At 51.8% G+C, this 12,547-nt stretch overlaps 2 protein-coding genes across 3 annotated transcripts; one reads left to right on the top strand and one right to left on the bottom strand.

The window, feature by feature from the left end:
• Positions 1-3,862: 3,862 nt before the first annotated feature.
• Positions 3,863-6,387, bottom strand: DNAAF6 (dynein axonemal assembly factor 6). The gene is made up of 5 exons (XM_083372146.1): positions 6,246-6,387; positions 5,877-6,160; positions 5,425-5,521; positions 4,912-4,997; positions 3,863-4,571 (listed from the first exon to the last, which is right to left on the bottom strand). Exons 1-5 carry the CDS (start codon positions 6,336-6,338, stop codon positions 4,442-4,444), a joined length of 690 nt encoding a protein of 229 aa, XP_083228272.1. The 5' UTR covers positions 6,339-6,387; the 3' UTR covers positions 3,863-4,441.
• A 27-nt stretch (positions 6,388-6,414) lies between these two features.
• On the top strand, positions 6,415-12,489 carry NUP62CL (nucleoporin 62 C-terminal like). Of its 2 annotated transcripts, XM_083372099.1 has the most exons (13): positions 6,415-6,780; positions 6,887-7,311; positions 7,575-7,655; positions 7,996-8,091; positions 8,917-9,045; positions 9,282-9,383; positions 9,879-9,981; positions 10,077-10,221; positions 10,306-10,355; positions 10,877-11,011; positions 11,637-11,748; positions 11,940-12,006; positions 12,322-12,489. In XM_083372099.1, exons 1-13 carry the CDS (start codon positions 6,458-6,460, stop codon positions 12,411-12,413), a joined length of 1,860 nt encoding a protein of 619 aa, XP_083228225.1. In that variant the 5' UTR covers positions 6,415-6,457; the 3' UTR covers positions 12,414-12,489. The 2 variants fall into 2 exon arrangements, with proteins under 2 accessions (XP_083228225.1, XP_083228226.1); XM_083372100.1 differs by lacking the exon at positions 7,996-8,091 and having other exon boundaries at positions 6,416-6,780.
• The last annotated feature ends 58 nt before the right edge of the window (positions 12,490-12,547 follow it).

The raw sequence follows: 12,547 nt of genomic DNA, 5'->3' as shown, positions 1-12,547 counted from the left end.
CACTCGCTCCCGCCGCTGCGGCTCTACTGGGACGGCGGAGAGGTTGCGACAGGGCGTTGGATGCCCGCCTTTGGCCGCTCCATGCTCGGCCTTCGCTCGCGGCGGCGGCGCTTCGGACAGGACGGCGATGGCGGGGGGGGGGGCGAGGCTTCCCGGAACGCCAGCGGGCCTAGGCGGCCAGGGCGGCGGGTGGACGGACACGCGCGGGGAGGGAGGGGAGCGCGCGGGAGACGGCGGCGTCAAGAGCCCCCCCCGGCTCTTCCTCGAGGCGCTTCGCACCAGCCGAATCCCCTGCCCCGAATGCCACCGCCGCCTCCGCTTCCCGTCTTGCTCGGGACGCTCGCTCTTCGCTGCCCAGTTCCGGTGGGGCAGAATTTAAAATCTGCCCCCGGGGAGAGCGCCGAAGGGGAACGGGAGCGGCAAGATCCCTTCCAGGAGGCCCTGGCGATAAAGAGGGCCCTTCGCCTCTACTTCGCCTGTCAGGTGGCAGCGAGCTAACGTCACCGGCAGAAAAGCCATCCAACCTCTGGCCCTGTGGATGGCGCCTCTGCTGTGCAGGGGCTTTGCGGCGCAGCGGTGGCGGCAGCAGCAGGAGCCCTGCCTGAAGGGTTGTTTTCCTCCCCCCCCCCCCCCCAGAAAAGGGTTTTGGCGCGACATTCTAAAAAAGCGGCATTGTAGATTTTAAGTTCAGCCTTGATGGGAAAATGCGCATCTCCCGTGCTCCCCGGCCCCTCTTCCTGGGTTTCAGATTGAGGCTTTGGGCTTCGTGATCAAGAGTGGGGCTGAGGGGAAGCCACCCTTAATTTCAATAGCCAAGTTGGGGGGGAGGGGAAGAGAGAGGGAGGGAGGGTGCTGGTTGGGGAACATGCCCCAAGTATGTGGGTGGTCGCTGCTGAGGGGTGCCCGTTTCCAGGTTCTGGAGCAGACACAGACCTCCTCTTCAATCAGTCCAACCAGTGTCCCAAGAGAAAACTGGGTAAGAAAAATTTTCCTTGGAAAAATGGGTGCTTGGACCTGGAGCTGAGCAAATATTTGCTGAAGGATTAGTCCTCTGCCTTAGTTTCCTGTTGTCACCATCTCTGAGAAGCTCCTTTTGGTCCAGGATGTAACACACAGAATAGGATTTAGGTGCTGGATGGATTTGGGAGCCTAATCCTGCTATAGTGCAAAGGCATGTCCTTCTCTCTCCATCTCATTCAGCAGGGCCAATCCAAGTTCTCACTGTCCTGACAATGCTTCTTGGTGCTGTGCTGAATAACTTTTCTTATTGAAAAGTTTTAAAAAATACAATTTTCCTTTAAGAAACCCCCCTTCCCCCTCCCTCCTCCCCTCCCTCCCTCCCCCCTATCTCCCCCCCTCCCCCTCTCCCTCCTCCCTCCCCTGCCTCCCCCCCTCTACTTCCCCTCCTCCCCCCCTCCCCCCCCTCCGACTTCCCAGAGCAAAATACAAGGTATATATCTAAAAAGCAATCATAAACAATCATATACTAACAATTATAAACTCTAAAATCCATCACTCTCTAGCTTATATAAAGTAAACCAATCCTTAACAATACTAAATATATATAAAAAACTAAAATAAAAGAAAACTAGCATCATTCCCATCTATGTTCTTCCACATTTCCCTATTACCTAAACATATTCTCATTTACACATCACAAACACCTATCCCTATTAACCTCTCTAGCCAAAATAGACTATAATAGATAGTTCTTACACAAATTAACCCGCATTAACCCACAAAACTTTCTTCCTCTTCCTCTGTAATAAATTGTCCATTAATTCCAAATTAAAGATTCTGTTACCATACATATCATCCCAAAACTTTTAAAAACACAACTACCACTTGTCTATAAGTATATTGTGGAAGTTCCATAGATTTCTGCTGGTCTTATTTTTTTGTCTTTTTTGAGCGTTTTAAGGCAGCACGCGTCACCCTCTGTTCTCTAATATCATCCAAAAGAGTTGCAGCTTGAACTCCTCCTGTACCCTTCTCGTCTATCAGTCCATCTTCATCCTCTTGATGTTCTCCTTCTCCAGATCCCTCTGCAGCTTCCAGAAGTGTTGATGGGGTTACATTTAAAACATTGTTGTAAAAGTCATGCGCTTGCTTCACATTACCCAAACAGTACCTTTTGCCATCATACATGAAGCTCAGCCCAGCTGGGATCTCCCATCTGAACCTTATATCCCTTTGCTTGAGCTCTTGCACAAGAAAAATAAAATCCTTCCTTCTCTTTAAAATCTTTGGAGGAATTTCTTTTAGAACCAAAACTTCTTGACCAGCAATCACAACTTTGGTATCATAGGCAGCTTGTATAACTTCATCTCTAACTTCCCTTTTTACAAAATAAACCACCACATCTCTAGGCAACTTTCTCTGTTTAGCAATCCACGAATTCACACGAAACACTTTGTCCATACCTTGTTTTATTTCAGATGCTGGATGATTCAATACCCCCTCAAAAGCCTCAGAAACCAGCTGCTTTAAATCTTCCTTAATATTCTCTTTTAGGCCTCTAATTCTCACAGCAAACTGCATCTGGTAAAATTGGGCCAGACTCTGTTCACTATCCATTTTGTCTTTTAAATCTTCAATTTCCAAAACTTTTGCTTCTAATATAGCATTCTTTTGAGTCAAGTCTTGCACTTGGTCATCCAGCACCTCCACACATTTAGCAACTTTATGCACTGAGGACAAAATGTCTGCCTTCATCTCTCTAAGTTTCTGTTCCATCCTTTCTTCCATTCTCTGCTCCAATTTCTCCAATTTCTCCTCCATCTGTGCAAATTTAGCACCCATTGACTCCAGAATTAACTGGGTATGTCTTTCAAGATCCTTCGAAGTCAATACATCAGGAGAATGCAACGCCTGCAGTAATGATTGTTGTTGCACCGGAGAATTTCCAGCACTCCGAAAAGTTCTAGGGGGAGGTTTAGCCGCCATCTTTTACTTACAATTGTGACGCACTTTCACTTTAAGTTTTAAGCAAAGTCCATCAAGCTTGAGAGTAAAATAAAATAATCTTCTTCATCTCTTCATCTTTCCCTCTTGTACTGCTCTGCCTGCTCTTTTCCTTTCATAGTCTCTCCTTCAAGCAGGGATGGTCGCAGACGCCTGGCTCTGCTCCATAAAGTCCGGAGCAGAGACGCTAGCCAGCTGGGAGCAGCCCAGGCTACGGGGGAGTTCAATCCTTCAGCCGCCCAAGCTCCAAGCTCAGGCGGCCCCGGAGAACTCAACCCCCACCTGGGGGCTCACCCCCTCCTCTTCTCCCGAGGAGGGGGCTTCAAATTCGCCCGAACAGCTGATCGGCGCTGTTTCGGGCGAAAAATCACACAGCTGAGCTGCGGGCAGCCCGGGAAGGCTGTCTCCGGCGCCACGGAGCCACCGGAAGATCCCTGAATAACTTTTCTTGTGGCTGCAGGGATTTGACATGCATTTCCAAAAGAGGTAGGGCACCAATTTGTCACATTCCCCTCCATGCCCTGCCTCAAAGTTGGTCAACATTAACGATGTCCTCCTGCTGACTTAACTTCACCCTGCTTTTTACTGTCTTCATCTGTTTTTATCTGGCCCGAGTTTGTCTCCTTGGGCTCCTCTGATTAAACGAACACTATCATTTAAGTAGAACCAACAGGAAGTAGGGCTTAATTGGTTACTGGGAGATGACAGATGTCTTGCAAGTTGTCCCACTCCATTGAAGAGGCCATGAACAAGCTCTCATTTGCCCACATCATCTCCCTCTGCTGCAAACCACATGAGCAGGAGCTTCTTCTCCTGTGTGCTTTTCAAGTTGCATGTTTGCTTATAACTTGGGCCCTCCTGATGGAAACATTGTTGTGCTAAATGCTGACTTTATGTCGTGGAAGACTGTGCTTATTCTTCACCAAACCCCAGTTCCATTGTTGGATTAGAGAGGCCAGCTTCTCTTGGAACAAGCCTGAGCTTGTTTAGTTCCCTGATCCATTGCAAACAGCCCAGGAAGCAGGTAGGCATCCATGTAAAGGAAGCCCCTGCTGTGCTGGCCAGGGCAGAGCTTCTGCAAAGGATGGAAGCGGGCACAAACAAAAAAGAGCAGGAGTTTTATTATCTATAAATGGCACAAAGGTCAGAGCAGTCAGCAGCTCAGACATTATGATCCCACTTTGCATCTGTTGTCCCCCACATGCTGATCCCAATGTTGGAGGAATGGAAACACCCCCCCCCCCCAAGGAAGCAACAATTAATGAAAGTGGAGAAGCCAGAGGCCTCCTAGAAATATTTCTGTGTCAGAATTCAAGAGGATAGGGCAGCCAGACCTCAAGGTATCCTGATGCTGGCACGAAGGCCTGTTGGTCACTTCAGTAGTTCTTTGGAACAGGTGGTAGGATCTTCTTCTTCTCTCAATTACCTCACTAGAAAATCTCCCCTGGGCCTCTGAGCGGCTGATTCTTCTTTCTCTTCATGCAAAGTTGATAAAATCCAATTCTCGTTTCATCCTCAAAGTGACTTCCAGTGTAGCCTGTTCAGACAGAAAACGGGCTCTCCCATTGGTGGTGTCCACTGGATGAGGTAGATGCAAAAGGAGCCGCCTGGAAAACAGACCATTCCAAGCTGAAATTGAGGAAGGCATGAAGAGTGGGGAGACTGCTATATCCAAAATGGACTCACCCTGCTCCCCCAGTATTTGCAGCAAGCAGCAGAAAGGTAAACGCCAGAAGAGGGGATCAGAGAGAGGAGGCATATAAAGCTCAGAGACTTTCCCAATAAGAAATTCCTATGGCCACTGTTCCATATGCTTGTAGCATGTCAGACCTATCACAGCCTGCTCCTGCTTGCTCCTCACAGCCGAGGCATCTCAAATATTATTGGAATGTTACTTTCTAAAGGCAATATAAGAATATTCTCACAAAAATAAATTATTCAGCTTACTTCTGGGGACTCCGAAAATCAAGGAGCTTTTCTTGTATATCAAGGGTAATGTCTGAAGCTTTTGTGTCTGGCAGTTTAATTTTAATCTGAAATTGGAAAAACAAAAAGTGAGGAAAAGAGATTAAGTATGTTAAATGAATCCTTTGTGCATCCAGTCTTATTTTCAATAGGAAGGGATACATGCTAGATGTGTTACGCTGTTGCTTTTCTGTTTCAAACAACAGAACAATGTTAGAGGTTCTGGAATCATTGTACAACCTCTGTCAAAGCTGGGGGCATCCTTTGACAAGGAAAAGGGAGGCTTATGGATATCCTATATTTATGCACAGCAGTACATCTCAGATATATGAAATGTTAGGTTAGATGCTTTATAATATAATGTGTGCAGAGAAAGAAAAGTTGCCAATTTTGAAATTCACAACTCCAATAATGTTGTGTAGCTTTTGGTGTGAAAAGGCTGGAAGGACCGCCCAGAGAAACATTGCCAAGAGGAACTACCACTTTGTTTCTTACCAGCATGTCCTCGCAGCAGGCAGTGGAGGGGTCCTTTCTGCTCATGCCTAGGAACAGATCCTCAGCCCTCACCTGCTGCTTGAACACAATCTCATATCTGTAAAGAACTGGGAGTCAGGTGGCTGGAGTTTCAGTGCATGCTTCAGAGAGCATCCTTTCTCAGATCGTCTAGACTAGAGGATGTTTCTTCCTCACACAGAGAAATTATAGCAACTCTGAAACCAATAGAAAAAGCTGGCAGAGCAGCAAATCAGTGGGAAATTCTGTTCTAGTTGGGTCTGCCCCCCACCCCAGCCCCGGTTTTGATCGAGCTGAGGCCCGCTGACTTTCTTTCCCCGGGTTCGTTCAGGGGGGTCATCGACTGAGGGGGCGCAGAGGGAGCCCTTCGCAGGACGGCCGTTTCTCCACCTGCGGCGCGGGGACCCCGAGGGGAAGGGGCCGCCAGGACGTACTCCGGCTGGTCCCGGGGGTCCCACGAAGCGTCGCCCGTGCTCCCTTCGGCCACCTCCTCGGCGCTCCAGATGGCCTTGCCTTCCTCGGGCGGCAGCGGGACGGCTGCGGGAAGAGACGGGGCTCTGAGCGGCGCTTCCGCGGCCTCCGGGAGCCGACGGGCTGGCTGAGGACAAGCGGGCCCTCGCTCCCTTCCTCCCGCCCCCGCCGATTCACCCGAGGCACCGCCGGCCTTCGGGGGGCCGATACTTCCCGGCCCGGAGCGGTCGCCCGCGGGGCCCAGCGCCTGCGGAGAGAAGGCGGCGGGTTCAGGAAGACAGGCCGGGACGCCCCATCGCCCGCCACGGCCCCCGCCCCGTCACGGCCCCCACCGCGTCCGCGCTGTCGCCGTTCCCGGAGCCCGAGGAGAGCAGCTCGGCCAGCGCCAGCAGCGAGTCTGCCGAAAGGGGAGCGGGCGCCGCCATGGACCCTCTCTTCCCCCGCGTCCCTCCCGGGTTGCCAGGCAACGGCGCGGCTTCCGGCGCGCTGCGTGATCGTCATCGGAGCGCGCGCGGCGGCGAGGCTGCTCGGGCAGGGTCGCGCCATGAGTCAGTTCGGCCTCGGTGCGGGCGGCGGCGGCGGCGGCGGCGGCTTCAACTTCGGGACGCCCAAGACGGCAGGAGGCAGCGGCACCAGCGCGGCCCCCGCGGGCTTCTCCTTCTCCTCGGCCATCTCGGCGGGCGGGGGCACAGGCGGGTCTTTCGGCTTCGGCTCCCCGGCCCCGAATGCTGGGAGCGCCGCGCCCGCCGCCGGGCTCTTCTCCTTCGTGACGCCCGCCGCCTCCACGCAGGCCTCCGCATTCAGCTTCGGGATGCCCCCGGCCTCGTGCGCGGCGGCTTCTCCCGCGGCGGGCGTTTTCACGCTGGGGTGAGAGGGGCTCCTTCGTCCGGGCGTTGGCGGGTCGTGGCCCTTGAGCGGGACGGCGGTGCCCTCGCCGGGGAAGCCATCCCAGCGCCCCTTCTTTATCCTCCAGGGGCAACGCGCCCAAGCTGAGCTTGGGGGGCTCGGGCGCCACGACGGCCCCCGCCGCGACCGGCGGTTTCGGGCTGGGTAGTAGCGGCGGACTGGCCGGCTCCGGCGCGAGCAGCAGCGTGCCGGGCACCCAGGCGGCGGCGGCGGGGGCAGCGGCGACACCCGCGGGGTTCGTGTTTGGCTCAGCCACGACGACGCCACAACCAGCTCCACCTGCCGCCGCCGCCGCGGGAGGCTTCAGCTTTGGCGGGGCGGCCCAGACGGGGGCTCCGAATTTCAGCCTCGGCTCGCTGGGCAGCGCCCCGGCTCAAACGGCGCCTACCGGCCCGACCTTCGGAGTTGCTCCGGCCTCCACCAACGCCGCTGTGAGCACAGCAGCTACATCGCAGGCAGCCCCAGCCTTCAGCCTCGGGACAGCGTCTACCGGTGAGAGGTCCGGGAGGGTCGAGCCTTGAACCGGGTTGTGCAAGACTAGTGGCTTGCTGCCTGTGCGAGGCCTGCTGGTGTGTCTCCATATGAGGCCATGGGAAAGGGAAGTGCCTGGGTGGGGGCTGATAAGACTGATCTTGAAGAGGCCCCTTTGTTTCAAAAGGAAGAAACACGGCACTGCATGGTGGCCCTCCTGGAAACATGCGGGGACATTGAGGCAGGAATGCCCCTTTGCTTCCTGTCTTCTCTTCTTGTTGCAGGTTCTGGCTTTGGAGTGTTGGCTCCAGCAGCTGTCACTTCCACCACCACCACAGCCTTGTCCTTTGGGGCTAAACCTGGAGGTATGTTTTGGGCTTGGGTACTGAAGAACTGTGCTGGAGCTTGCTCACCTGGCTAAATCGCCTGCTTCATTGCTGCTTTTAAAAAATATCCTGATTAGATACTATTTCCTATCGTTTAACCCAGGGGTCTTCAAAATTGTCCCTTTTATGACGTGTGGACTTCAACTCCCAAAATTCCTCAGCCAGCATTCCTGGCTGAGGAATTCTGAGAGTTGAAGTCCACAAGTCATAAAAGGGCCAAGTCTGAAGACCCCTGGGTTAACCCCTTTCAGCATCATAGTCTGCATGTTGTCCTGCTGTTTTTATGATCTTGCCTGTTTTTGTTCTTTATGCTTCGTAGAATCCCTTGGGCGTCTTGGAATTCCGCCCCCTGCCCAGGGCACACAGTTTGCTTCAGTTTTTTTCTTGAAAACCTCCCCTGATGGAACACGTTCAGGTGCTATGGAAAATAAATCTTTGCCCTGTGGCAGATTTTCAAGTATTGGAAGGCTGTTGCCTTCTTTGAGTTAAATATACTGAGTTCTTTCAATTGCTGTATTTCAGGTTTAGCCTCAAAGTCTTTTACTATTTTTGTTGCTTTTCCCTATGCTGTATCTAGTTCCCCAGAATGCTGCTTGTATTTTGGTGAACTATTCCAGGTGTGCTCTGCCCAGTGCACCACAGAGTGGTGATCTTTTCCTGGAATAATTTATTTGGCAAATGTGTGTCTGAAAAATCATTTTTTCTTACATGCACTTTTCCAACAATTCTCATTTCTCAATTTCAACAGTTCTTTTATAAGCCTTCTTTTTTTGTGTGTATGTGTCCGTGTCCCATATCAAAGATTCCCCTATTTGGAATCTTTCACTGTAGCACCATAGTAATTCAATCAGAATAGAACAGGAAGGGACCTTGGAGGTCTTCTAGTCCAGCCCCCTGCTCAAGCAGGAGACTATACCATTTCAGACAAGCGACTGTCCAGTCTCTTCTTAAAAATCTCCAGTGATGAAGCACCTACAACTTCTGACGGCAAGCTGTTCCACTGGTTAATTGTGCTAGATTCCCTTGTAACAACTGAAGAGGAAGTTGAAGAATGTCTGCTGTGTTTGGTTTATTGGTAAAATTGCACTCATTTTGTCCATGTCTCTAGATAGATAGCATGAAATAGTGTTTGGCCTAAGAGACCACAGAAAATTGTGCCTGTCTAGAAGCCGTTTGTTTTGTTCTCACCCAGGGAACATTGAAACTTCAGCAGGTGTCTTCTGCTTATCCTTTTCCACAGGTACCACTGCCACTTCGGGGGCACCTGCCACTATAGGTTCTTCTCTCCTCGGCTTATCAGGACCCACACCATTTGCATGTGTAGCAGGCTCCTCAGCTCCAGCTGCCTGCACTGCCATTAGCCTTTCAGGTAAGATGGCTGAGGGGGCAGGACCAGGTCTCTTTACAGCCTTTGCTCAACCGAGACCATAGGATGGTTAGACGTTTGGATGGTTTGGGAACTTTATCTCCCTTCGGGTCAGAATTTTGTATACTTTGCCTGTTTTTCTCTGACACAAATGATTGTAGCATTTTTCAATGTGTAATTCAGCTTTTTTAAAAAAAAATTCTTGGCCACTTAGGAACATTTGTCACTTTCTTCTGCAGTGGGTACCTCCTCGACAGGGGCAGCTCCTGTTGGGACCTTGGGATTTGGCTCAAAAATGCCTGGAGTGACCACAACAGCAACTGCTACCCTCCCCACAGCTGGTGAGGATCTGCTGAAGGAAAGAGGTGTCCTTTTGTATACTGAGGCTCTTTAAAATGGCCTTTTGGCAGGTTTGACCATCTGGTTTGCACTCCTTTGGGGGCATATTGTGTATATGCTCACGGCTTCCTTTTCAAGTCAGTTTACAAAAAGAAACCAGGTTCAGGGTGAAATCATCAATAGGAGAGAAGGGCTGCTGCTGGTGCTGCAGGGCAAAACCAGTCTTGGCTCCTCAGCCCTGGGTGGTGCTGAGTCCAGGGCCCCCAGAGCAGAGCCTTCCCTGCTCTTCTGCCCAAAGGACACGTAGGGGCTAGAGGCCCAGGCAAAGCAGGATCAAGAATGGGAAACATCCCTGGGCCCATAGTGGCTTTTAGGCTTGGTGGTGGGAATCAAAGTTTTGCCTTTCCTAGAGGCACACCCTGCTGTTGGTTACAACTGTGTGCCCACTTCAGCGGCCGCTGCCCTCCACAGTCTGATGTCAGGAACTTTCTCTCCAGGGGCTGTTTCTGTACCTGCTGCAGGATTCCTTTTGAACCTGAAACCCCTTGCCACAACAGGCGTGGCTGCTTCCACCTCCACTGCAACCACCACAACTGGCATGTAAGTTGTTTGGAGAGAGCTCCCGTTGTGATGGGAGCACCAGGTACCCTGCAAACAGACTGATGGTGGGCTGGGATTTTCCATCTTCTGTCCAGGACTCCCCCTGTGATGACTTATGCCCAGCTGGAGAGCCTGATTAACAAATGGAGCCTGGAACTGGAGGACCAGGAGAAGCACTTCCTTCAGCAGGCCACCCAGGTCAATGCCTGGGACAGGACATTGGTTGAAAATGGAGAAAAGGTAGAGGGGGGGCTGCCTACCTCTGGTGTTCAAAAAGGCAGATTCTGTCAAAGAAACAACATCTCTGTTTCTCTGTCAACGCAGATCACAACCTTACACAGAGAAGTAGAGAAAGTGAAGCTGGATCAAAAGAGGTAAGGGACTGGGCCTTAGACTAGAATTGGCTTTGGTTCCCCTGCTTCTTAGGAGCAAAGGGGAGGGCTGTCCCTAATGGCTACTTTAGGAGAAAGGGGATACAATCTGCAAGAGGCCAAGCAGCAGGGTTTTGGGCCCCATGAAGCTCTCTTTTGTCCAAGCCCTTTGAAGCATGCAAGATTTCCAATCTCTTGAGGCCAGCTTTGCCTGGCACTGGCCTTCGATCTAGCGAATGCCTCAGGTAGCACAGAAGCAAGTGTTGTCCCCGTTGCTTGCTCTTGGAGTCAAGCAGCATCAAGAACCATGTGACTGTGCCCTACTTCTGGCCTGCAGATTTTGTGAGGGGTATCAGAAATCTGAGTCAGTGTGCAGCCTCTGTGTGGATGTGTAAGTGTGCACACTTGTTAATGGCATCCTTACCGGGAATTCTGAATGGCCTGAACAGCCTATGCAGCACTCTCCCCTTCTAAAGCACTTTAGTATGCTGTTCCTTCCCTTCCCTTCCTCCCTTCCCTTCTAGGTTGGATCAAGAGCTGGACTTCATTTTGTCTCAGCAAAAGGAGCTGGAAGACTTGTTGATCCCATTGGAGGAATCTGTGAAGGAGCAGAGTGGAACGATCTACTTGCAACATGCAGATGAGGAGCGGGAAAAGACGTGAGCATCCCTGAAGGCGGGCTCTCTCGCCTCTCCTGGAGGGACCAGTTGGCTGGCATCGTGCCCTCGCCTTGGTCTCTTTTGAATGACAGTAGGAATCCAGTCCGGGTTGGTCACTGGAACCAGAGGTAGTCTTGTGCTGGAGCCCATCCTCTGGAAATTTCTCTCTCCTGGAATACATGCTTTGGGATACTTTATGCTTCGTATTTATACGGTGCCTTCCTATTGACTGACTGGTGTGTTGATGGCCGGCAATTGGCTTGTGCTGCCAAATCCTCAGCTCCTCAGTGCTTGATAAGCTTATGCTAAATCAGCACTCCTGTTGACTAAACAAGGGGCTCAAAAAGGGGCCCGTTTTTCAGGCTTCATTCATTTCCCTGGCTATCTTTGTACCTGCATGGCTGATAGTCTTAGTAGTGGGAATGTTGAAGGCTTCAGCAAAGCGGGCGTTGGTGTTGACATCCTGAAGCTAAAGGCCCTTTTGCTCCAGGTTGAATGTCATGGTCCCTCCAGCTGGGTCTCTTCTGTTGCTTCTCACCCCCTTGCCCGTTCTGTGGGAGGCAGAGGCACTGTTACGCAGCTCTTTGCCTCCGTGTGTCCTTAACCATTTGCTCTTGTGCTGCAGATACAAGCTGGCAGAGAATATTGATGCCCAGCTGAAGCGCATGGCCCAAGACCTGAAAGATATCATTGAGCACCTGAACACCTCTGGAGGCCCTGCTGACAATAGTGACCCCGTGAGTACGAGGGGGCCCCTTCAATTTTGTGCTTTGAATCATTAGTTCTGCTGGAGCTAACATTTTGGCTGCCCCCTTGCTGAGGAACCTGATGTAAATGGGGAGGAAGAAGCTCCTGTCCTTGGGTTGCCATGGAGGCAGGAGAGCCATTTCCTCACCAAAACTTGTGTTTTCTCTCCCCTCCCTTGCAGCTTCAGCAAATCTGCAAAATTCTGAATGCACACATGGATTCTTTGCAGTGGATTGATCAGAACTCAGGTATTTGGTTCTGAATTCCTAGGGAGCAGCAGTCCACCTATTTATAGCCAGGTGTAGTGTCATGGCCCTGGAGGTGTTTGAGCCCAGGATTAACCCCCCCCCACCCCCACTCCTTCAGTCTGATCTGGCAGCTGTGCCTTTCTGGTCTTCCTCTTTTACCTCTTGGGGTGCCCATATTTCTGCTAATGAGAGAGGGCACTTTTCAATCACTTGCCTCCTTTCTGCCTGTGGGGCCACAAGAGCAAGTTTGTATCTGTAGGGTGGCAGAACACCGCCACCACCCCAAGCTAGCTGCCATTCTCCATTTATCCACAGCATTGCTGCAGAGGAAAGTGGAGGAGATGACCAAGGTCTGCGAGAGCCGCCGCAAGGAGCAGGAGCGCAGCTTCCGCATCACCTTCGACTAACGCGCTGCCTGGTGCGCCTCTGCGTCTCCCCCCCCCGCTTCTTTTTCTAGCCCTCAATAAAGAATTTCTTTCCAAACGCGTCTCCTTTGCTGAGCCTTCGCCGGCCAACCGCCAGGGGGCCTCGTAGTACGTGG

The sequence above is a fragment of the Vipera ursinii genome (genome assembly GCF_947247035.1).
Source record: "Vipera ursinii genome assembly, chromosome: 12".
Classification (NCBI taxonomy): Eukaryota; Metazoa; Chordata; class Lepidosauria; order Squamata; family Viperidae; genus Vipera; species Vipera ursinii.
Note: the sequence above shows the minus strand (reverse complement) of the source record. Positions and strands in the feature narration are given on the sequence as shown.

What these genes read in the sequence shown, in the direction of transcription:
- DNAAF6 (XM_083372146.1), bottom strand. Translation starts at nt 6,338, where the DNA reads ATGGCGGCGCCCGCTCCCCTTTCGGCAGACTCGCTGCTGGCGCTGGCC. An exon ending in GACCCCCGGGACCAGCCGGA is followed by an intron (nt 5,522 to 5,876) that starts GTACGTCCTGGC and finishes AGTTCTTTACAG; the next exon opens with ATATGAGATTGTGTTCAAGC. An exon ending in CCTGCTGCGAGGACATGCTG is followed by an intron (nt 4,998 to 5,424) that starts GTAAGAAACAAA and finishes TTCCAATTTCAG; the next exon opens with ATTAAAATTAAACTGCCAGA.
- NUP62CL (XM_083372099.1), top strand. Translation starts at nt 6,458, where the DNA reads ATGAGTCAGTTCGGCCTCGGTGCGGGCGGCGGCGGCGGCGGCGGCGGC. An exon ending in CTTTGGGGCTAAACCTGGAG is followed by an intron (nt 7,656 to 7,995) that starts GTATGTTTTGGG and finishes TATGCTTCGTAG; the next exon opens with AATCCCTTGGGCGTCTTGGA. An exon ending in CACTGCCATTAGCCTTTCAG is followed by an intron (nt 9,046 to 9,281) that starts GTAAGATGGCTG and finishes TTTCTTCTGCAG; the next exon opens with TGGGTACCTCCTCGACAGGG.